This window comes from Strix uralensis, chromosome 3, assembly GCF_047716275.1.
Source record: "Strix uralensis isolate ZFMK-TIS-50842 chromosome 3, bStrUra1, whole genome shotgun sequence".
Taxonomy (NCBI): domain Eukaryota; kingdom Metazoa; phylum Chordata; class Aves; order Strigiformes; family Strigidae; genus Strix; species Strix uralensis.
The window spans coordinates 112,039,451-112,064,352 of record NC_133974.1 but is presented as its reverse complement, the minus strand read 5'-3'; the positions used below and the strand labels follow the sequence as shown (position 1 = coordinate 112,064,352).

The following is a 24,902-nucleotide window of genomic DNA, read 5'->3' as shown; positions in this document are numbered from 1 at the left end:
TTAAGAATTAACACATACACAGCCGTGTATGATCTGAAATCACAAGAGATGCGACAGTTGTAAAACCCCACCTGCTGCACACAGGACTGTATTTTGTGTATCATACATGCACATACACAAATCACGTAAGATGTAAAGGCTCCCTCTCAGCAGCAGCATAGCTGCTTCCTGCACAGGCAAATAAGTGCTGCCTTGTTTTCTCTCCTGGGGCAGTCTCATGAATTATTTTTATCTGCCCACTCTCCAGCATCACCAGTGCCAGTGGCATTCAGGAGGCACCGGGGACTCCTCAGCACTCATAGTCCAACTCCATTCCCAGCTGATGAAGCAGAGTAGTTACTTTTTAGTGACTGTGTTTTCCCATAAAAATCTATCTTTTCTTTCACCATGTATTACCCGATGCTAAGGAGATCCAGATTCGTGGCTGCGTTCCTAATTTAAATAAGAATTGAGCATTCCTTCGTCATTGCAGCATATTTACTCTGTCCACAGCAAATAAGCTGTCACCCTTAGACAGTTCACTTGCCGTAAACCAACGCCACACTACATTGAAATTGGAGATTCAGATGTCTAAGCTCTTACCTGAATCGTATGGGCCAATCTGTGCTGGATGACAAGTTGCAGATTGCATTGAATGCCAGGCAGGATCCCTGTGGGAGTCCGCCCCAGGCACATCCTAAGGAGGCTACGTTCTGCACTGCCCAGTCTTCTGAAAATGAGGTGCTTAGTTATCGGAAAGTTCACAGTCCTGTGGGCAAAAACAGATGCAAAAGCTGCGGACTGCAGATCAAGCAGTCTTAGGTTGCTTATTCTTGACAGATTGGTTACATTGCCTCTGATGGGAGGAACACGTGAGTGCTTACATTTCATCAAACCAATGTGGTAGCATGAGACCTACATGTGGCAGTTTATGGTTCACAGAAGGTCATGCAAATGCATTTTATTTGGGCTTATAGTCGAAGTTTTAGCATCTTAGATGACATTCTGTAGATGATAGTCACAATATCTAAAGACAGGTCCTCAGCTGGTACAATATGCACCTCCCCTGCACTCAGCAGAGCAGTGCAGCTGTGTAAGATTTGTGCTTACTCCAGAACAGTCACAGTTTAACAGTTCTTGATGGCCACCGAAAGTGCAGACTTTGATACATAAGGAAATAGTATTATTGCAATCACTTTAAACCTCTTGCATTCCCCTTCTCACCTGAGTTTTTTGCTTTAAAGTCTGTGACAGCAATAGAGTAAAAATCTGCGTTCCAAAGTATGCCTCTTGTTGCCAAAACACTGCACTGCAAATTAAATTTGCTTCACATTAAAGAAAGTCATTCTTTGTACTAGTGACTGGTTTATCATCAGCTTATAGTTGTGTTAATTAGAAATAACATCTCTGACCCTCTCTTACCTTCAGCTTAATGCCATGATTTCAGTCAGTATAAACCCTCTGTATGTAAGCACAGCAGTACTCACACACGTGGGGAATGAAGTGGGATCGAGATGAGAGGAGACTGTTAAAACTCTACGGTTTAGCAATCAGTAAAAATTCCATATGATGCACCTCTTTATACACACCAGCTCCTGAGCTTAGCAGATGAGCAACAGAAACTAAAGACAGTAATGGGAAAAAAAAACCTACCTGGCCTAAGGCTTCTCTGTCACCTATCTCAAAACTGATTTTCAAGACTCATTTCTTCGGACAGTACATGGAAGAGTCCTGCACACGATTTAGGACATGGCAAAACAATGTCTTGAGTGGGCAATAACCAATTTACTTACATTATATGTTTCAACAGGACGAGAGCTCGCAAGCACACCCTTCTTGTCCACCTACAACATAACATTATCGGGAAACTACATGCACAAGAAATGAGTTAGAAATAGCAACTGATAGTACCTGCCTTCCAATGCTGCTTAGGTAACAGCAAAGAAGTATGAGAACTGTGGGCATTTTTCTTTTTGTCCCTGCTGGAAGTTGAGTGAACTCTACCATTTAGAAAAGAGTTGCTGGTTTAAAAAAAAAAATCCAACACATAAACAACAAAAGTATTTTATAAACTTCAAATTTTTCTACACACAAAACTGAGCGAATAAGTAAAAGCAATACCTTTTAATAAAGATTTAGATTAATGCTAAAGCTTCTCATAAAAGTTATACTTGCTATTCCTCATTATTTTTGGTAAACTTACCTTCCTTCTGGTGTAAATTTTTAAGACAGCCATTTACTGAAGTATCTTTGATGGCCATGACTGGTATTACACACCTCTTCCCATCACATCTGCACCAATGTGTTTCCTAAACTCTAAGTAGCAACAATCAAAAGCATTAATACATAAACTATTCAGATCAAAAGCACTCTGATCTGATGACTGCTCAAGTCACAGGCTGCAGTAATTAGCTAACTGAGCTTAGATTTTAATAAGAAACATTTTATTCCAGTACAAAAATTCCTGACTTCAAATATATTTAGTTGTAAATGTCTTATTCAGAGCTGTAAGTCTTTGCCAGTGTTCATTCAAGAACACTGGAAACAAGATGTAGGACAATTCTTGTATGCTTAGATGGAAGAAAATGAGTCAGTCCTACTGCAGGAGTCCAAATAGACAGTCTATAGCTCTGGACTGGGAAAACCACTGCAAGCACCCCCAAGGAGTATCTGCAGTGTAGTTTGGAGGAAGCCAGATCTGCAGTGTTAGGAATTCAGTAGCCATTTTCTCAAATATGGGAAGGGTTGAGATAGCGAGAGCAAAACCCTACTCTAATCCCCTAAAGCTTCTATATTTGATAGCTCAGGAGGGCACTGGATGGAGCCCACATTAAGGTTCCTTCATGTTGAGAAGGTGCTGGGTTAGAAAACGCAACTAAATGAAAACCCAGGGGATGCTTGATGGCATAGCTAAGCCATCTCCAGTGTCCCTTCTGATGCAGGTCAGCTTTGACCAGGAATAAGTAACTGCCAGCTATGCATATAGTCAACAAAGCTTCAGGAAGAAAGATGGCAAACGGTCCTTTAAGACTTTGATTGCTGATAGTACACATGATTTGTGAAAAAGCAAAAGAGGATGAAAAATATCACCAATGCCCAACCTGTAAGTAGTCTGGGAAGTAAGAGACCAGTGTTAAAAATACTTCCAATCTCAGCTGTGCAGTCTATATAATCAATATCATACTTGGACTGCACAGAGGCTGCAGCAAGCTGTCATAAAAATCAGGGAAATTCCTACTCTGATACTTTTATCCCACACATCTCGGCACTCATTCACAGAGGAACTGGAAAGGGACAGGGAGAGAGGAGATGGGCAACTATAAGGATGCTCAGAGCTCTGACTCCTCACCTTCATGTGGAGGAAGTCTTTAACACCACAAGCAGAAAGATGCAGCAAAGAGGAAAGAGCTGCTCATCTTTAAAACTAGCTAAAAATTAGGTAGCCTTTAGCCACTTCAATATATAGTGCCTAGCAAGAACAGGTGCTATTCTCAGAAGCAACATTCAGAGACTGTGTGGCACCTGGTGAAGGGTGCATATCCAGTCACATCCCACAGATTCCTGTGCCGCACAACCTCTGCTTCCAGTCTTTTCTGAAGCATCATTATGCTGCCCAAGTTGAAGATGGTCCCATGTTTCATAATGTACACATTTACAAAGCATGAACACCTCAGAGCCTGTGAGAGCGTGCTGAAATCTAAAAGCATCTATCATGTGGTAAGAGCTGCATTTCCTGTGCATTTATGGCTCTGAAGTGTAGCACCAGTGCAGCTACAAGTCAGCTGAATGGGGAAATAAAAAAAAAAAATATCATACGCTGTAATATGGTAACTGTCTCCAAAAACACAGTTCACATCCCATCAGCAGTATCTATAAAAGACACAAGAAATGCCACACTCAGGTCAGGCCTTCTAGTTCAGCGTCTAGTTCAGTGTACTGGACAGCAGCAGATATGCCAAAAAAAGCATGCAAGACACTCAGTAGTTGTTAAAAACCAACATCCTGAAGGAAGCATCTCTGTTGCTTATGCCATCAGCACAAAGGGTTTGTACCCTTATGAACAAGGGTTGGGGGTGTGTGGTGTCCCCCCCCCATTTCTTCTATATATTCCTTCTCTCCAACCCTCCCCTTACTTTTCCTTCTCTTCAAGGCCTCTGTGTCCCCCCAGGGAGTAGAGATAACCAAAACGTCTCATGATGTCTTCTTGCAGCAGACTAAGAGCAGCAGCCGGGAGGGAGGGAGGGGTGCCATACACTTGTGTGTAGCCCTGCCCTTCAAGCAGGATTATCCTGTTCTGAATCAGCCTGGCTGAGGCTTTACCATTTAGTTTCTAATATTGTCCTACAAGGAATAGGGGCTAGCCAGCAGGAAGCTGCAGATCTGAATGAGGGGCTACGGCCCTGACCTATGGGCACAGAACTTTTTTTGACCTCTATTTCTAGAGGAACAAACAAAAAGCTAATGGTGAGGACCGTTCTCATGGCAGGGTGAGCTGCTGTCACATGCATGGCTTGTACACGTTTCTCTATGCAAAGTTTGTATTTAGGGAACACAGAAACAACTCTCTGCTAGAAATGGACGTATGACATGACATTTTTTTATTATGCACAATTTGTATCATTCACAGCTTACTGGTCTGTAGTCCTAGAATGTACAGAAGCAAACTTAAATGACTTTGCATTGGCAGTGAAAATAAATCACATTTTACTGTTAAATCACACTATTCATTGCATCTCAGTAGACACAGAGGGTATAGAATAAACAATAATAATTCTCATATATTGAGAGCTTAAGGGTCTTCCAGCCACGTTTCCTAATTTACATCCAAAGTGCCTGCCGTTAAGCTGAAGTCAAAAACCCACAAAGCAACAACAAAAAAGCAAGGGAGGAAGGAAAGGGGAGAAAGAACTACACATCTGAAAGAGCCATAGGTTTCAGACTTGCACAGATGTTGCTCTTTGGCTTTGTTTTTTTGTTTTTTTTTCTTTTTTTAAACTCAGCAGCCTTTGAAAAGAAAAACATAGTTATCACCAACAACTGTGTAATTTTATATTTCAAGTCATACTTTAGCTCTCATTTTAAAATAAGTGGAAAGAAAATCAACAGATCTGAAATCTACTTAAATATAGTCACTTAGTAATTCAAGAAAGTCATGGAATACTAACAGATTTAACATTTCAGTCTTTAAAGCTATTAATTCGAATGATGTTTCTTGGGTGGAAAAGTAATGAAATAATCAGAAAAGAACAGCAAAGACAGCTGAGTAGCTAACAATACAGTGTTTTAGTTTGCATGTATTAACAATACTGATTTTGCATATTTTTAATCACAGTTTTGTTGGGTTTTTTATGGCAAAACAATAGAAATCCTAGTTGTTTCACAGAAAGTTCATAAGGGAGTAATGCCACAGTCTTAAAGTACACATACTTCAGTGAGGTTTCACCACTCTGCATCTCCAATGGCTTTTGCAAAAACATGGTCTTTACCCTCAAAGGACATCACTCCATCTTTTAAGTAGAACTTCCATTTGTTCTTACTTCGCTGTATCTGATGAAAAAAATAAATCAGTGCCCCCCCCCCCGCCCCAAAAAAACAATATTAGACCATCCATTTTTAAAAAAATGGTTTTTGAGCACTACTTGGTTTACAAACCTTGTTTTTCTTTTCAGATCCTGATAGCCCAAAACATGTGAATCACTGCCACTGAACATACCACAAATATTGAAATAGAGGCAGTAGATTTCAGTTGTTTATAATGAGCTCCCTGCCCCCAAGGAAACAACCTCCTGAATCTTAGCACACACACCCTCCCCAACCCCACCGAAAAAAAAAAAAAAAAAAAAAGCAAAGGTAGCTGTGTCACAGCTCAACACCGACAGGAAAACAAGACAATAATGGAGCAATTTCATGAGTGTATCAGTCCCAAAATAACACCGCACCGTGCAAACAAGTATGGCTTAACTAAAATGCAGTGGTTTCCTTCTCCCATACACATTGCAAAGCAACATTGCATGCACAGAGACATTAGGATAGGGCTAAAAGCAGGAAAACTTTGCTTAAAAGCAAATACTGCCATACAAAATAGTAAGAAAGAATTTGCATATTCTGTTTCTTTTTAAAGGCCTGCAAAATGATCTGTACTACAGAAAGTTTTTGTTTAATACTAAAAGAAGGAATTTTAAACATCTCCAGAAAATTCCGTGGATTTTAAGCATCAATCTATTTTCAAGTCCAGAAAGAAAAAGGAGGGAAAAAACAAACAGGACAGTAATTTTGCCAACAGCATTCTTTTATAGGTAACAGGGTAATTTAATAGATAACTGTTTCCTATCTACTTTCTACTAGGCCTACATGTCGATGTCCAAGTGGAGAGCAGTGACCAGTGGCATTCCTCAGCGGTCAGCGTTGGGACCAGCACTATTTAACATCTTTGTTGGTGACATGGACAGTGGGATTGAGCGCACCCTCAGCAAGTTCACCGACGACACCAAGCTGTGTGGTGCGGTCGACACGCTGGAGGGAAGGGATGTGCCATCCAGAGGGACCTGGACAGGCTGGAGAGGTGGGCCTGTGCAAACCTCATGAAGTTCAGCAAGGCCAAGTGCAAGGTCCTGCACATGGGTCGGGGCAATCCCAAGCACAGATACAGGCTGGGCAAGGAGTGGATTGAGAGCAGCCCTGAGGAGAAGGACTTGGGGGTATTAGTGGATGCAAAACTGACTGTGAGCCAGCAGCGTGTGCTCACAGCCCAGAAAGCCACTTGTATCCTGGGCTGCACCAAGAGAAGTGTGGCCAGCAAGTTGAGGGTGGGGATTCTCCCCCTCTAATCCCTTTTGTCAGATCCCACCTGGAATATTGTGTCCAGCTCTGGGGCCCCCAACATAAGAAGGCCATGGACCCTGTTGGAGCAAGTCCAGAGGAGGCCACGAAGATGATCAGGGGGCTGGAGCACCTCCCTTATGAGGACAGGCTGAGAGAGTTGGGGTTGTTCGGCCTAGACAAGAGAAGGCTCCAGGGAGACCTTAGAGCAGCCTTCCAGTACTTAAAGTACGAGAGTGTCCTGGTTTCAGCTGGGATAGGGTTAATTTTCTTCCTAGTAGCTGGTACAGTGCTGTGTTTCGGATTTAGTGCAAGAATAATGTTGATAACACACTGATGTTTTAGTTGTTGCTAAGTCATGCTTATTCCAAGTTATAGATTTTTCAGTTTCCCATGCTCTGCCAACAAGCAGGTGCACAAGAAGCTGGGAGGGAGCATGGCCAGGGCAGCTGACCTGAACAAGCCAAAGGAATATTCCATACCATTGAACATCGTGCTCAGTATATAAACTGGGGGGAGTTGGCCAGGAGGGTCAGATCACTGCTCAGGGACTGTCTGAGCATCCGTCAGCAGGTGGTGAGCAACTGCACTGTGCATCACTTGTCTTTTCTTGGGTTTTATTTCTCTCTTTTTGCTATATTCATTATTATTATATTTTATTTTAGTCATTAAACTGTTCTTATCTCAACCCATGAGTTTTTACCCCCGATTCTCCTCCCCATCCTCCTGGACAAGCTGCACGGTGCTTAGTTGCTGGTTGTTGTTAAACCACAACAAGGGGCATGTAGTGATAAGACAAGGGGTAATGATTTTAAACTGAAAGAGGGTAGATTTAGATGAGATATAGGGAGGAAATTCTTTCCTGTGAGGGTGGTGAGACACTGGAACAGGTTGCCCAGAGCAGTGGTGGCTGCCCCCTCCCTGGCAGTGCTCAAGGCCAGGTTGGACAGGGCTTTGAGCAGCCTGGTCTAGTGGAAGGTGTCCCTGCCTGTGGCAGGGGGGTTGGAACTGGGTGATCTTTAAGGTCCCTTCCAGCCCAAACCATTCTATGATTCTATTAAATCTATATAGGAAAGGGGAAGTTACCAACATCTTCCCCCAACTTCTGTAGCTGTTAATTTGTAATAACATCTGATCTTAAACTTCCTGTAAGACATGTCCAATGCTGAACTTACCAGGTTTTTTTTAATTTTCAACCAATTTTTCAGCTTATTACAGGCAAAACATGCTGTAGACAACAATATCCACTACCTATAGCATCTGTAACAAAACTGAGTTACGAGCTTCAAAACTTTGTATACCTTTTCAATACAATACAGCCGCCATGGCTTAATTTCAGATGCCTTTTCTACACACATCCCTATAACTACATTTTCAAATGTAACTAGTTTCAGAAACACTCGATCTGTTACATTTTAGTAAAGACAATTTTCTTAGCAGCTCACTGCTACAACACAGACACAGTTAAGGCAGGCCTAGTTGAACACACACAAAAAGTTATCACTAGTCACTTCTGAAAGAATAAAAGCTAAGGCACATTCTTAAGCAAACTACAGACGTATTTTTCCATATTTGTTTCAAAATAAAATATGCACTTTTTTGTCAACTTGTAAACTATTGACATGTAAGTGTCCAAAACAATACCAGAGGTAGAAGTACTTAATTTCATCTTCAAGAGTTCAAATTAAGGTATAATTTTAAACATTAAAATGAAGGAGGACAAAACAGCCCTTAACAACTGTTTGTTTTTCAGAAACAACAGAATTCTGGTAGAAAAATCTCTCAGTGAGCACTTCAAAAGACAAAAAAAAAAAATCTAAAAGACGGTACACAAACTCCTCTTTCTGTTACCCATTTCAAAACTCTTAATTCATGGCTGAAAATGCATATATATCCATGGAGCTGTTGACATTACTTAAAAGTTAAGGAAATGCAAAATGAAGATTTGTAAAGCTACAAAAGCTTATGCAAGATTTGGTCCCCTTTTCTTTTCCTTTAATAGGCCATTATAAACCCGCTGATTATCCTCATTTCAGAAAACAGCAGGTAAGTCTTCAGACTATTGTCAGCTAACTGTGTAATTTAAACACTGCAGTACAGCATTAGATTTTCTTTAAACAGCACTGACAGCAGCCCAGACATGGATTTGCTGAAGTTATTATTTAGAATGATTAAGGAACAAAGATAAAACTATATACTGTACCTTGTCATACTGACAAACTATCACATTGTCAGTGTCAAACAAGTCTGGAGTGTCCTGTTCACTGACATCATCACCAGAATTTAAGGGGTCCTAGAGAGTAAAGTTGTATTTTATACATTCTTTCAGAATAGGATTGAATATACTTGACATTAAACATACCTAGAACAATAAAGGTTATCATTGCAAAAATCAAGACCTAGAGGCTACAAAGACCATGTTGCACAAAGCTCATTTATAAGCGTCTTTACGTGCTTCCATTCTCAAAAACAGGAACGCCCTAAACAAAAGCACAGATCAAAAAGCAAGACTGCTAACTGACAAAGCTGACCCCAGTAACTAGAATGCTAATCAGCTGGTCCAGATGCTGCAAGCTGATTCTCTTGTGAATCTCTAGGATACAAAATTGCACATTGTGAGAAACGCTCAGTTGCCAATTATCCATAGCTCAGACAGGACGCGGTGTGAAGCACTCTTTATTACGTTCTTGCAAGACCGGGCGCCCCACCAGGTGGACGCGCCTACCAGCCATCATGCAATGGTTTATATCCCTTTCTCCCAACCGCCAGTTCCCTCCCCTGATTCCTCATTGGCTGAGTACTACAGGGTGTACAGACTTCCCGAACCGCCTACCGATACGCCCCTTCATGTATGTGTTCATACGTCGCATGTTCATGGAAATGAACCTTGGCTTTCTCCAGGGCGGAGAAGTTAATATGCATGAGCTCATCACGCAAGCCTACTAAGATGGAAAAGTTCGCCCCAAGTCTTTCGGTATCTGCATCCATCTAAAGCCAGTTCCAAGTACTGGGTCATCACAGTTGACAAAAAGGCCACTTGCCTTCTAGCCCTAGGCCAGGGATTTCAATGGTTGTGAATTGCTCTTGTTGATTGCTTTGGTGAATCGCTCCTGCCCTTCCCATCAGGCTTATTATGCGAAAACAACATTCTTTCCCTTACACACATCTTTGAGAAAAGCCTTTTCCTGAGAAACCTAGGCACTTGTATCACACTGTTCTCTTCTCTGTCTAATCCCCTGTGGTCCTTCAGAAGGAAAAGAAACCTAGATTTGTACCCTGATCTTAAATAACAAGCATCACTCCATTCCACTGAGGCCACGGTTTTACCATAGAACTTTAATTCTTGGTAATTCTTGGTATTCTAATTCATCCAATAAACAAATGGCTTCTCAACATCTCTTTCATTTGTCCACGCTCCTCATAATGAGTTCTCCAGTAATTTCTCAGCAGTACCTCCTATCTCAAGAGGTAACTTCTTAACTATGCATTCTCTGCATTAAACTTAACAGAAATTGTTCTGGGTTCAACAATTCAACAGTCAAAACAGATACACTATTTTAATGTGCTTCACAAGGCTTAAAAGTAAATTACCTCCTCAACTATATCCATTTGGGGCTCTTCATTATCACCACCACTGCTGCTAGACTCCGTGTTTGAAATACTTTCGCATTCTTCATCATCATCTTCCTCATCCTCCAGAACTTTTAGATCCTCTGATTCAATAATGCCAATGAATTCATTCTCTTCCCTATCTTTTGTATGGGGTATTTCATCCTTGGGAGAAACATCACCAGTACCATCTAGCTGAATTATGCCTTCAATGTCACGGTAGCTATCCTCCTCTGATCGTAAATTAGATTCCATCTGCTCAGTAGGTTCCATCTGACAGGAATAAAAGAGACCAGAGACAGCTCGTGAATTAACACCACATAGCCTTCATTGTTCAGTACAAAGCCTGAAATTTTTGTTTAATAAAGCAACAAGATCGGGGCACTAAAATGAGAATTTCAAGTCCTAGCCTACTTGTAAACCCTGAGTACCTTTGCAAATCTTGTTCTTACACCTAACCTTAAGTGGAATCCATGACAAATATTCCTCAGCAATATAGAAAGACATTTTTCTTAGACTTTTCTTTAAACACTATTGTACTCAAACAACTTTTTAAGAAAAAGATGATCCAGCTGGCCTTTAGAACTTCTAGTGCAAAGTTAATTCCAAAAACAAAACAAACAAAAAAGAAAAAAAGGAAACAAGCTACTCCCCTGCCCCCAAAACCAGCATTTTTCATTTTTGAAATAAACGTCAAGATGAACTCCTCCCTCAACTCAAAATGCTTTGTTTAAATAAGATATAAAAAGCTGAGAGAGACAGTAAATACTTCAGTACTTCAAGTTATTGTTCATAAAAGTGCTAGAATTCCTAAACAGAGCATTCACGGGAACATGAAAGGGCTTTAAGCTTTCAGCCATCTTCAGTTTCTCATTAAATCTTTATTGTAGCACTTAATTCACATCCACATACACCTTCTAGTTCAAGAAAATAATACTTTGTTTTGACCTTCCATTCTTACTATGGACAGTCTTCATCATCCTGCCATCAAAGTTCAGATGAGCAACGTAACATGCCTTCTATTTACAGTCATCTGTCATTACTGTCACTAAATTTGCATTTAATAAATTTGTCTCAATCACATAAGCACGCTACAACTCGAAGTCAACAAGCCAGTCTGAACTTCAAACATCTGCAAATAATTTCTGGAACAAAAATTAGATGAGGTCAGGAAAGTGGCCTGTTAATTGAAATCATTCACGTTTTCCATACAGCTCTAGCTGAATTCTAGTTTGTTCGGGATTTTTTCCCAAGGAAATACATTTCCTTCCAGCAGATTTTCACTTATCAAATCTGACTTTTCATACTCAATAACGCATTATAAATGCAAGTTAAATGCTCTTCACACATTACAAGTTAAAACTAATCCCAGCTGACCCTGCAAAAGCAATCTGCCCACAACTGGGCAGTATCCATATGCAGATTCAGTGTCCGAATGACATGGAAGTTCTCAAAGGGTCATTCATGTCTGCTCAGTCACAAAAAAAACCACAACAAAAAAAAAACCCCACACTATTATCCCCAAGAATAGTTAATAAGTCTAAGAATACATTATATCTATCCATTACACTTGTAGCATTTTTAAGATTGATATTCTCTTCAATCCCTGTATTTCAGCAATATTTGTGACAAATTCCTAATGTAAAAACAAGCAGTCAGCTACTGCTATTCAAAACAAGCTCAAGAATGAACTTTAAAATGGTAATAATTTTTATTATTATAATGTAGAAGTGCTACTTGTCACTTACAGATGTGTTTGATCACATCTCTTACAATACTTCAAAACTTCAAACAACTGTCTCCAACAGATGTATTTTCACCATCTGAGAAATAAAAGGTCTTACCTTGTCAGAGGGAGCAATGCTGTCCTGATCTTTCAGAACAGCGTTATCATCCAAACTTTTACCCGTGATAATCAGGTCAATGATATCATCAGACACATGCTGTTGCACCAGCTCCTGAGGTTCAATGTCTAACTGCCCCTCCACATCCAGCAGTACACTGCTCGAGTTTGTTGCCAAGGATTCAGCAGGAGAAAACCCTTCAGAGGATTCTGGAGTAAACACAGCTGTGTGAAGATTGCCATGCTGGGATTTTTCTGTTGAGTCTGCACACTGATTGAACACTGCATTAGTTGCAAGTTGCTGCTGACTCACAGAAGGCTGCTGGACCAAGGTAGTATTGGCAGAGTTCTCCAGGTGTTTTTTTTCCACGACATGTGGCTGAAATACCATTGTCTGTTGGACAGCAGTCTCCTGGGGTTGCAACGTTTCAGCAGCTGCCTGGGCAGAAGATGCATTCACCTGTGCAACACTGGCAATGTTGGCTTGCAGAACTGAAGGCTGCCCAAGGGGCTGAAATACCTGATGAACAGGATGATGTAGAACACTTGCATCTCCTGAGGCCTGTGTAACCATAACAGGCACATTTACCTTATAAAGGTGCCCTACAAAGAGAAGAGTTAAAAACTGCTTCAGCAGGTTAAACTACAGGTTCATCCAGGCCACTGTCCTGTTACCACTAATAACCAATAGCAAACACTCAACAAACTAGGAGAAACAGGATATTTACAAAGCAGTACTTTGCCCAAGCACAATTTCAGCCTTTGAAAACCAAGCATACAGAGGCTTTTTGAGGCAGAGCTTCCATCCAGACCATCATGTTTAATACCCCTGTTTGGTTTTGGCCTCCACAATACCCTGTGGCAATAAGTTCAATAATTTAATTACATACTGGATTAAAAAAAAAAGAATCCTGGTTTGAATTTGTTTCAATGTCATTTCAGAAACTAAGGGATACAAGATGAAACAGTAAACTACCCCATATCTACAGGTACAGCTCTCTCCTTTAAGGACCTTTAGGTATCCCCTCCAAAAAACCTGCCTTGTTTAGGTTTTTTTTTTAAAAAAAAAAAAAAAAGACTGCTAGTTTATCTATCCTCTCATTGTATGAAAACCACTCCAAATACTGAATCCTTAAAGTTATTATTACCAGTGTTAGAATTAAGATGCCAGAGCTAAGTTCCCAATTTAATTTAATTTAATTATTCTTTTCCCCACACACATGCTTACACACAGAGTCACTGACACAGCCTATAGGTCTCAGTACATTAGCAATACCTGAAATAGTTCTTATCAAAGAACAGCTGTTTGAGGAAAGAGTCAATCTGAAATAAGCCTTTCACTCATCACACCCTAAGTGCATTTTTGTATAAGCAGTACAGGCAGTTTCATCAGCAAGACTGTGACCAAGAAGGTTAATGGATGGTTGGATTTTATTTGAATAAGAAATCTATTTGATTCTGAAGTACCAGAATGCCTTTACCTTTTTAAAACATGCAAGATTGTCCCTTATATTGGAGGAGATCCTTTGTCAGTCCAGACATAGGTAACACATTTGTGAGCAGTTGTAAAACAAAAAAAATGGCATCACCTGGCAGCCCATGTTAACTGATCTTGTGAGTGTACACAACTGACAAACTAACTGATCAGTGTAATTGCTTCCCCCATGTAGCAATTACAAAAAGAAACTACAAAGGAAGAAGAGGATAACTGGCTCTACCCACCTAAACTTTAACTTCACATTTGTTTTATCTGCTGTACTCAGAACCACCTTTCAATACCCACATACAGTCAATGCGCTGTAACATTTTACATCTTTCATCTTACCAGATGTTGTCTGTAGTGTCACTCCAGCTGGTACGTGTATAGGATAAGCAATACCCGAAGGGAGAGTAAGAGTTGCACCCACTCGTGAAGCACCCTAGGTACATGAGAGATTTATTAAGAAATAGTGCATACTTTATCTCCTAGGGCCCTCATGTCACACGTAACATATCCAGATGAAACAAGGATGAGGGCCTTTTTGTGATCATCTTTACTAAAGAGTTGCTTCAGACTTCTGAGATTTAGACAGGTAAGGAGTATTCTGTATTGACAGCATAATGACTTGCCCTAAGTGTTTCCTATTTTCCAGTTATCACATTCCCTTTTTGTTAACAGAACACTTTCCTGTTACTCCACAAGCACAGATGCCTTGCCTCGGCCTTCACTTCACATTCTCTTTCTCTCCTGGAAAGCAAAGAGTTGGATATACAGCTCCCTTTCAAACTAGCTGTTCTGGGGAAATCCAAATTTTACATCAGGAAACTTGCATGTTACACAAACATCTTCCCAATATTATATTTCAGCTTGGCAAGCTCATTAACTTGAGGCTCAGGAGGCACTCAAATTCATTAAGCTCTGACAATTAACAACCCCTCCCCAAACAAATTTTGCCATGCCCAGAGTTCAGAACCTGTCAACTCTAAAACCACTCATTTTCTTCTAGACAAGTTCTATGCCTTGCAGATAATGCTGCTCCCAGTTTCACTAGTGCTAGCATCTCCTAACCATACATTATTTTAACACCCAGTAATAAAATACAAAAAATTTAAAATAGACCTGTAGATGTGCATTTCCACCACACTTCCATCCTATGGGCTAAATAGATCCAGCCATGTCTTTCAACACACTTCTGGCTGCAATGCTTGCAAAGCCAACTGTCCTTTTTCACTCAAACAGAAACAGCAGAGTTACAGCTCTCCCTCTGCAGACTCTTAATTTGTATGGGTTTCATCAAAAAAAGAAGGGGGGGGTGGGGTGCTAGCAGTAACAACACTGAGTTTCTTCAGCTGTTGATTATCTCTCAGCAGGACTCCTGCTCCCTTACCTACTACACCATATTGGACAGATGAAACTGTCATGAGAAATGTTACTTTTTCATTCCCTAAATGCTGTCCTAATGCATCTATACATGGAAAATATTTAATACTGCCTATTAACAAATGGCAAACTTAATAATTTAGAATTTGGAATAATCAAAATTGAAATAAAATGTCACCTCAGCTACATACCAGGTCTGCTGCCACAAAATGCTGAAAACCTCTGTCAGTTGGGATGATTAAAGAAGCTATACCAAAAAAAAAAAAAAACACACCACTTTACAAAAACCATGAATTTATTGGACACAGTTGATCTTTCAGTAATGTACAGCAAGAACTGCTGAAACTAAAGCAATCTAACTTCAGTTCATACTCATTAGATCAACAAACAAGTGAGCACATCTAGGTAAGGCTCTTGAATATCCTTCCCTTTATGTTGCTTCAAGCTTATGCTGTACTCAAGGGGGAGAGGTTATACCCTGAATTTATAAAACTTACATCTTGCTAAAAGTTGGTCTTTAAGATTTTTTTTTTGTTTTAATAGTTCTATTTAACTATTTGATCTGTTTAACTTGCACTGTAAAAATTAATCACGACATTTCTATTTATTACATCAACTAGAAGGACAGATGTACAATGCTACCACTTTAACATGACAAAGAACATATATGCAAAAGGTATTGACTCATCAACAAGTATTTTTCTGCACCAGAGCAAATCCAGTGTGCTAATAGTAGGAATAGTAGGGCAGGATTTTCAAAAGAACTCGATACTGACTTCAGTGGGAAAAGATAAGCCAAAAGGAAAATTTTCCCAGGCTTCAAGAAGCAAACAAGTTAGGTAGCCCTAACTACTTTGAAAATCTCTAGCCATAGGACAGTTCAAATCCTATTTAAAAAAAAAAAAAAAAAAAAAAAATGGCACTCACTGGCTTCAACAGACTTTTGCTTAGTATTGCCCTTCCAAAACTTAAGGGTAACAAGGTAGAGCTCGTTAAATATAAAGCCCCCAATAGCAAACCAACCCAAAAGTATATTCCCTTTAACCACATGAAATAAATAAAACATGTCCCCAAAACCGGTACATTCAACTATGAAGACTGTGTAAAAAAAAAAAAGAGAGAGATGAAGACTGCCTGCCCAGCCTTGAAGTGCACTACAACACAGATTTTCATTAAACCATGTCTTATGTTTTACATCCCTTATGGGTAAAGGTCCTAATGGCCTCTCACATGGGGAGAAGCCTCAGCTGAACATTAGACTCTATCATACCATTTACACAGTGGTCAGCCGGACTTAACTGAGAAGAACAGGTCCTGATGTCAGAGGCTGTGTCAAGCAGTTTTAGGAAAACTAACTGAAAGACAAACCAAAAACTCCCATTCTTCTGTTTGAACAAGGGATTACATTTTAACAAGTGCAGAATCAGATTAAACTCCAACACGACAGCAGAGCTGCATGACACAAATGTGCCATATAACCTCTGCTCACATCATGCCATACATTAAAAAGGGAAGAGAAAGCTTAACCCTACTGGCAAATTTACAATTGAAGGGCTACACTTCCGGACTGCAGACAAGAAAGCTAAAATTCTCTTCACGTTTTGCTACTGGAGATAAGCAGCAGATCAAGAGCATGTAGACATAACTGCATTAGTTTACCAAAGTTTAATTTGTCCTTTATTGGTCAAATTCTGCTTTCAAATAACTACTGTTCCACATCATGCTAGATATATACATAAGTATCACAAACCAAGATTACTGCAGCACCTTCAAGTCTTCCAAAAAGGTTCTTGAATCACTGACCTATTCCTAAATTGCATCTGTTGTGTTCAACAACATCTGACCTGCTGAAGTCTGCAGAACGTGGTGAAAATTGTGCGGCAACTGCAGGGTAAACTGTGGACAATGCTGGCTATGTCTGAAGAAGCCTTCTGTTGCTTTAGACTGCATCACCTTGGTTTCCCAAAGCTGCAGAAAGATTATTATTAAGGTCAACAGATATCAGCTTTAAAAACAAAACACATCTAAAATGCTAATCAGATATTCCTAGTTTTTCCAAGAGTAAATTGACTGATTCTATCCAATAAACATGGTAGCAATCACTACTGAATTTCAACATCCAGCAGTCCAACACATAATTAGCAGAATATATATAACTCTCATTTAGGGCAAAAGTTTGCATGTTTTGGAGGGCAAAGAAATGGACAGGTACATCATCTCAAAGAAAAAAATACACAACTTCTATTAATGCAGGGGAACCAAACAAACCTGCTTCAAGTCTTTCAGAACCTGTTCCTCTAAACCCTCTTCTACAAAGAGCTCCCGCACACCTTCAATCACATCTTCGATAATGGACTTGTATAGTTTAGGCTACATAAAAAGCCCCCAAAATATTTTCAAGTTAAAATGAACATCAAGTCATTTGAAATGATAGCACAAAGTCTAATCTCACTGCATGAACTACTGTTACAAACTGAACAGCCTGAACGAACCAGCGTAATAAACTGAATACTCTGTCAAGTGCAAATGTCTGCAAATCCACTCATTCTTTTAAATCTGACATCCCTGGGAACAGACATCCCTGGAAAAATACTGGATTTGAGCCTCAAGTGCCTGGTTTCTGCGGGCTACAGAAATGCTTAAGAAAATCCTAGAAAGATTGCAAAAACAATTGCTGTGCTGTATTTTCAAACAACCATGTCTAAAATGTCAGTTTAAAACTGACATTTACTGCTTACTATCATTCTAGTGTTATAGCCCCTAACTTAAAGGCCAATCAACAATACAAGCTACTAAAAATGACATGTGCCAGTTCTATCAGAGGCATAATGTAAGTAACCTGCAAGAAATAATAGATTTCTTTTTCTTTGTGGTAATACTCTGATGCTGTATAGTAGTTTAGCCATGGAAATTTTAACAGTACAGTTATCAATGCATATCATTCATCTTATATTACAATAGGACTCCCAACACATTTCATTCCTTCTTCTGCCCATGTCAGTGATTAAATCCTAATCCTCCAGTCAGACCTAGATGACAGACACACACAAGCTTCAAGATTCATCCACTCACATGCAAATGTAAGATAATAAGCTTTTAGCAATTTAAAGCTTATTAATCTTGACTATCATTACCACCAGAATCGCTTAAACAGGGTGAAAGATGAAGCTGAGATTTTTAGGAAACCTCTGAAGATTCCAGAATATCAATTTACACTTTTCTAATTCAACATCAAATTAATATTTTACTACTCTAAAGTTGTTCTAGACTGCAGATGATAAACAATTTGTTTTTTAAAAAAATCTGTTAGTAAGTAACAAGCTTTTGCAAAAAGCTATCAGCACAACATAACGCTACTTTAAAATAACCATACTCATGTATGATTTGTTATGGGAGGTTAGAGATCTCCAGGAAATCCCCCAGCACATTTCAGGATACTAGGAAGACAAGGAGGAGAAAAAAAATTTATTCTTGTACCACTACACTAAAAGATGTTGACTAGCCCGTATGTCAAATGGTTTGCCTTCACTGTTAATCCAGAAGATAAACTGAAATTAAATCTTTCAGCAGGCCTATTCCTGTCCGCAGCATTCCCAAACTACAGTGGGTACAACTATTTGTTATGCTATATAAAAACTGTACATAGCAACTGTAAATTCAAACACTACATGCTTCCACATTAGAGAAAACCAGCTACAGCGCAGACATTCCTGTACTCCGGTCTTTCCCTTTACACACAGGCTCTCCCTCACCAGAACCAGGCTGGCCATGGCGGGAACCGCCAGCGCCAGGAGCCACCAAACTCCCGTTGTCTTCGCACAGAGCGGGGTGGCGGGGAGGGGCTCATCAGCACCCCACTTCCACACACCAAGAGCAAGTCTGGAAGCGAAGCCTCCAAGGCTTCCCTGGGATAACCGGCATCTGCAGGAGCACCTGAACTCCCACCTGAGGGGAGGCGGCAGCAGATGACACCCGCAGGGGAGTAAAAGCCGCCACCTTTCTCCCTGGCACCACTAAACTCTCACACTGTCCCCTCCGCACCCTGGAGCGACCCAGTGGCTCACACCAATCCCTGACACGATGCTTTTGCCCACAAAACCCTTCTTTTTTAACAAACCCCCCCAAAAATAACGGCTTTGGACGTCACCCCTGGGCTTCCCGCGCCAGGGAACGGCGGGCGACTCCTAGGAATCCTCCCAGGGATTCCGCAGCCGGCACCACCTCCCGCCGGGCCCGGGGAGGCGATTTCCCCGGCCCCTCCCTCCCGCACAGAGGGGCAGCCAGACCCCGCCGGGCCATGGGCAGCCCCGAAGCCCGGGCTACGCGCTGCAGGACCGGCCTCGCCGCCGCCGCCGCCGCCCCTCACCACGGGGTTAACGTGAGCCATGGCGGCGGCCGCCATCAGCCCGCCCTTCCGCCTTAAGGCGCCGTTGCCACGGCGACGCGGCCTGCCCGCCGCCGGCCCCGCCTTCTGCCGGCGGGCTCCCTCCTTTCCTCCCTGGCCCTGAAACGCCCCGTGCGGTGCCAGCGCTGGGGCGTAACCGGGCGCTGGTCACTAAACCCGGGTGTCTTCTTTCAGCTCCCGAGACCAAGAAGAGGGACCCGCCGCTGCACCAAGCGCAAGGCCGCCGGGGGGCCTGGAGCACCCGTCGGCCCTGAGCTCTGGCCTGAAACTTCAGCCTTGGGAGCACAGGGGAAGGGAGGCGTTGTCTGGAGAACCACAGTTGCCCTGTGGTGTGAAAATATACCTAGGAAAGCTGGCTACAAAAGCATGTTATTTTACTCTAATAAACTCTGAAGTCATTATTATCTCATAAACAGGGAGAAAGCTGAAGCTACCAGTTAAGTAGCAGCAATCTGGTACAACTACTCAAATTATTGCTTACATTTGCAGCAATCTGTTCTATGTTAATAGAGAGATTTACCAATTTAGCAGTTACTCATCTGGAAAAATGTTTGTTAATCTCATATATGTAGGAGAATATATACTTTGGTCTTTATATACCTTCTGTCTGTACATGGATTGGTGTTGCCCTGATAATTCTGAGAACCTAGAAACATCATCTTTTCTTTTTCCTTTCTTTTTGTGTTTTTCATTAGCTGTGTATTTACCGTGCTATTTGGCTTGTGAAGAGGAGACTCACCCGTTAAGCTTTAATTTTTAAGGCTGACTTACACATCCTGAAAAATGAAAATATTTTAATGAAAATGCTGACAGACCCTTAATTATATAGCTAGCCTAACACCTACAACAACAAAAAAGAAGCAACATCCATAATAATATTGTAAGTTGCATTTTCATGAGTGAGACAAATGCAATTTGCTATTGAAGTAATTTTGCTCTACAACAAAATATGTTTAATGACACAGTCTGGGTCTTGAATTAAACAGCAGTTGCATATTCAGCTGTTCTGTATGCACTGCATCATCACAAGGAAAAGGCAAGCCATGTTGCTTTGCTTACAGAGTAATTTAAATAATAAAACGTATTTTTTTAAAACACAGTGCTCATTTGAAACTGTCTGGGATAGTGCATACCAAGACTGTCATTATTATTCTCCTGTCTGGTTAGTCCTGTGGTGATAGCAGAGAGAGCAGGAAGAAGTTGCAGCCTTCAGGATCTCGCTGGGCGCTGAAGGTTGCAGATGGTGATCCTGCAGCTGGCTGCGACTCACTCATCAGACAGATAAACTTGATGCAGAGCCATCTATCTGCCAGCATATCGTACAGCAGTTTTAGAAAAGTGGAAGTGCAGAAAGATTTATAGATGATTTCACTGCTTTCTACCACTCTTTGTTTATCTAGGGATTACAACGTGCCTTGAAATTGGAACAATTTGTATGCCTAACTTCAAAAAGAAAGAGAGGTTGGGAAGCTTGATACCAAAGGACTTCTCTGCTGTCTCAGATAGTGGTCGGGTTACTTTGGCTATGTCCACATGAACATTTGCAGTCCAAAGCAAATGATCTTCACCTGCACTTCAGGATGACAGCGTGTTTCTGTATTTGCATATACCAGCACATCCTCCAGCACAACGCACTGTGGGCATACTCCATGTCACCAAGGTCAACATGTCAGCTCCCTTCATGCGAGGGACAGCAGGCTAAGCCTACTTGATAGTACGCAGCTATCACTGAGGAGAAAGTAAAAACTGGGAATGGGAATACAACTCTCCAAACTGCACAGGGAGGTTGCAGAGAGTGCCTCCTGCTAACCAAGGCGCTTATGCTTTCATCTGAGGTTTAGCAACGTACTTTCTAAAATTTCTTTTACAAATTCTTAGAGAAGGTGTCTTTTCATCCAAGCACTGTGAGCAGTGTCAACTGAACAGCATGAGAAACCCTGGTATACACTGAAAAAATTCAATCACCTTCTCTAAGCAAGAAAAAAATATTAAAATCTGTGAATAGCATTACTCATACTGACTGGCTAGCTTTGATATTGGTGATCTTAACCTAGTATCAGTGTCCTGCAGTATAAAGTGTAACCCTATAGTGATTTTCATGCTTTTGGATTAACATTTTAACATTTAACCCCACTTTGAGGAGAAGAAACTGAGGCACAGACACACCAGATATCTTGCCCGAGCTCACAAATGGCAGTCGGGAGCAGCATCCAGGTTTCACCAGTCTTGGTTCAGCTTCCAATCCAGCTCTCCCCGTTGTGGTCTCTTTAACAGCTTGCAAGAGTTTTAGAAGTCAGGCTATCGAAAAGATTAGCATGCTGTTCAAACCCTCCTGATTTTTCAGGGGTTTTGTCAGCATTTGGGATAGTGCTGCTTAAGGGCACCTCAAACATTCGTTTACTGGACAGGTTTTAATTTGTAATTATTTATACTCCCTTGGTACATGATGTCTAGAGAAGATTTATTTTTAGATGATGAACCTTTATTAATCATTTTTTAAAAAATACCGTTTTCAAATGCCTTCCCTCTTGAAACGGAGAGCCCCCAGCAAACTCAGATGCTTGGTGATGAATGCCCTCTTCTGTTCAAATCCAGCATTGCTGCTGTAGAGGAACATGGCCACTCAGCCGCCAGACTGCAGAATTCTTTCTCAAGTCGTATTTTACAAATACCATCTTGCCCTTCTTTCCAAGTAAAAGCAATCATTCTTAGGAGGAACCGGTTGCAGATTGCAGGCAGTCCTCATGGAGATGCCTTGACACGGACAGAACTGTAATTTCATTTTAAAGATATTCTCCAACATGCTCCCTTTGTTTCTAGCTGTTGACTTATAGACATACAGCACTCTAGTCTCATAACCAATTTTATTAACAGCGTGATTTTGTTATAAGCGCCATCATTTCTGTCGGAGTTCTGAGACAGATAACACTGGGACCTGTGATTTATTCCTCTTTCATTTATCATGTGTGACTCCTGTTTCTTCAAGGGCCTCTCCTTTTCTACCTGATTTAAACCACTTTATCAGAGGAACCATAGAAAGAGCTGTCCCTTAATTCAATTTAATGACAAATTTTCACGACATTGGGTGGTGTAAGAAAGGCTTTGACCTGTACAAACTGCTATATAAAATTGGCAGTCCTGATGGATTGAATATACTGAACAGTACTGTATATCTCAGCTCCTTGATAAGCCCTGAGACTTATGTAGTATTAGTAAGCCTAATTAAGGATGAAATAAGCCTTGCTGCTCCTAAATACTCACCCTGATACATATGCCTTATGTGGAGAGAAAGCCTCAAAGGAAAACAGCAGCCACCAGCCACTTCACTGTCCTTATTCTTGTCCCTGTTTTCTACCACACTCCTGCCGGTGCCCAGCTCAGCACTCATCTCCTGTTCCCTCACCTCCTTTGCTGCCTGCCTTGTTTCCCTGCATATGACATACAGATGTTCTGTAGCACCCTCTTTTCCCAGAGAGGCCCCAACCTCCTGCCCCGTGTCCCCAAGAAAAGCCCCAGTCCAGCTCCCTCCTCTTTTGTCTACTGTCTTTGCCCTCATCGCTCTCTAAGTCCCTTCCCTGCTATCTTGTTTCACCCCCCTTCATCAGTGATTGAAATCCCAGCCCCTCCTCACCTGTCTGTAACTGCCTGCTCCTGGGCTCCCCCACCCCAGTGGAGAGGGACTAGCTGCAGGGAAATGCAGAACCACACAGAGGCAGGGTGCAGCGGCAGACTAAATGCCAGAACCATCATTTCTCCTTATTTGAATTAGCTGCTGGAAATTCATAGTCGAGCAGATGACTGCAGAAGTCCAGCAGTTTTAGTGTGAAGTTAAATAAGAGCAGAGCAGCATGTTTTGGTCAAGGCCAATTTGCTCGGTCTAACTTTGCATTTGGTAATTTGGAGAGGAATAAAGCTGAGCAACCACAGTAGCCCCTTTCACCAGCGGTGGGTCTTCCAGCATCAGCCATACCACAGAAATCATCCAGCAAGTGACTTTGAGAGACAGGTTGAAGCACAGCTTAGCAGTCAGGGTCTCCTTTTCACTGCCTAATTGATACCAATTTAACTCTACTGAAGAATAACTCAGATGCATGGAGACAACCTGCATTGCCATATTGGGTCTTGAAAGCATTTATATGAGGACCCCAGTATTTGCTCAAGCTCATCTTCCTGACCTTCCCTTTCTGAGCAAATGTGGCTCCCCAGTGTCCTAATACTTGACTGTACAAACCTGTTCACTCTTTGTCTTCCCACCTCCCCCCAATTCTACTTTTGTGTAGATCTGCCTGAAGTAGGTCTTCTGCACACCCCTTTTGACATTAGATATTCAGATATGATTAGATATTCGGTAATAGCTTCCCATGAAGGGGGCTAAAACAGCCTTTCACCTTTTCTCTCCAGGCAGCGGATGGCTCCCTCCATTTCAGATGAGCTGTCATCTAAATCCTGGTGTCAGTACTTACATTTAGGCAGTAAAATCTACTCAACATTACAGATGACTTGAAAGACAAATGTCCCTCCCTAGAGAGCAGTCCAACAAGGTTACAGCGGTAGCTTACCTCTGGGTATCATCAGGCTAACGCCTGAGTTCTTGCTTTAAATCCTCCCTGTTCCACTGCTGGGTTTTGTTTGATATTTTCATTGCATCTCCTATAGCATGACTGTGTCATTGGTCCCTTGCATGAGCGAGATCCTCCTGTCGAGGGAGATAGGTGACCGTTACCGACAGCTGCACAGATGTGAGGCAGGGATGCTAAAGACAGACTGAGCAAGTTCTGCTTGGGGCGCAATGGCAGCACATGCTGTATGAAAGCAGGGCCAGCGGCACGCCACAGGCCGGCACCGGCTTGGCTTGTTCAGGTAGGGCACCTCTCACTGTGCCCCATCGGTCTCACAGCCACCTTGCTGTGTCTCCGGTGGCTCTGCCCATGTCCCCACTTCTTCAGCTGCTCCTGACTCCTCCTCCCCCCACCCCAGGAGAGCATTCAGTTCATTTCCCTACCCCCCCCCCGCAGCTATTTGCAACTTTGTTCTCAATACCTTCCCTTGAAGGCTCTTCTCTGCATGGGTTCCTCGCTGCTTTTCTATTTCAGTCCCTTTTATAGGTAAACTTTTCACCTTGACTTAGACAGGTAGCAGTTCTTCACAGCCCTCGCAAACAAGCTCTGCCCGCTGCCATTTCCTTCTGCCAACTCCCTGCTCACTCCCTGTCTCCTCCCTCTTACCTCCACTCATCGTGGGTCTCTTCTGCTCCCAGCACGTCGCCATTTCTGATTTTTCCCCCCTCAGACTTTTGTTGTTGAATATGGAAATGGAAGTGAAAGTTAGTCTGTATTAAACTGAAACGGCCATGACAATGCAATGCAGTGCTAGACTGTAGCTACTCA

General features: G+C 41.6%; 1 protein-coding gene across 1 annotated transcript in view; it reads right to left on the bottom strand.

Annotated features, from left to right (window-relative positions):
- Nucleotides 1-4,644: 4,644 nt before the first annotated feature.
- Nucleotides 4,645-24,902, bottom strand: part of STON1 (stonin 1) — a 50,141-nt gene continuing 29,883 nt past the window's right edge. Inside the window, exons 4-11 of the mRNA XM_074863960.1 lie at nucleotides 17,379-17,480; nucleotides 16,955-17,078; nucleotides 15,302-15,357; nucleotides 14,076-14,169; nucleotides 12,252-12,853; nucleotides 10,390-10,680; nucleotides 9,002-9,091; nucleotides 4,645-5,526 (exon numbers count right to left, since the gene is read on the bottom strand). Of these exons, the coding sequence (XP_074720061.1) occupies nucleotides 5,419-5,526; nucleotides 9,002-9,091; nucleotides 10,390-10,680; nucleotides 12,252-12,853; nucleotides 14,076-14,169; nucleotides 15,302-15,357; nucleotides 16,955-17,078; nucleotides 17,379-17,480 (1,467 nt within the window). The 3' untranslated portion in view covers nucleotides 4,645-5,418. The remainder of the gene's footprint in view (nucleotides 5,527-9,001; nucleotides 9,092-10,389; nucleotides 10,681-12,251; nucleotides 12,854-14,075; nucleotides 14,170-15,301; nucleotides 15,358-16,954; nucleotides 17,079-17,378; nucleotides 17,481-24,902) is intronic.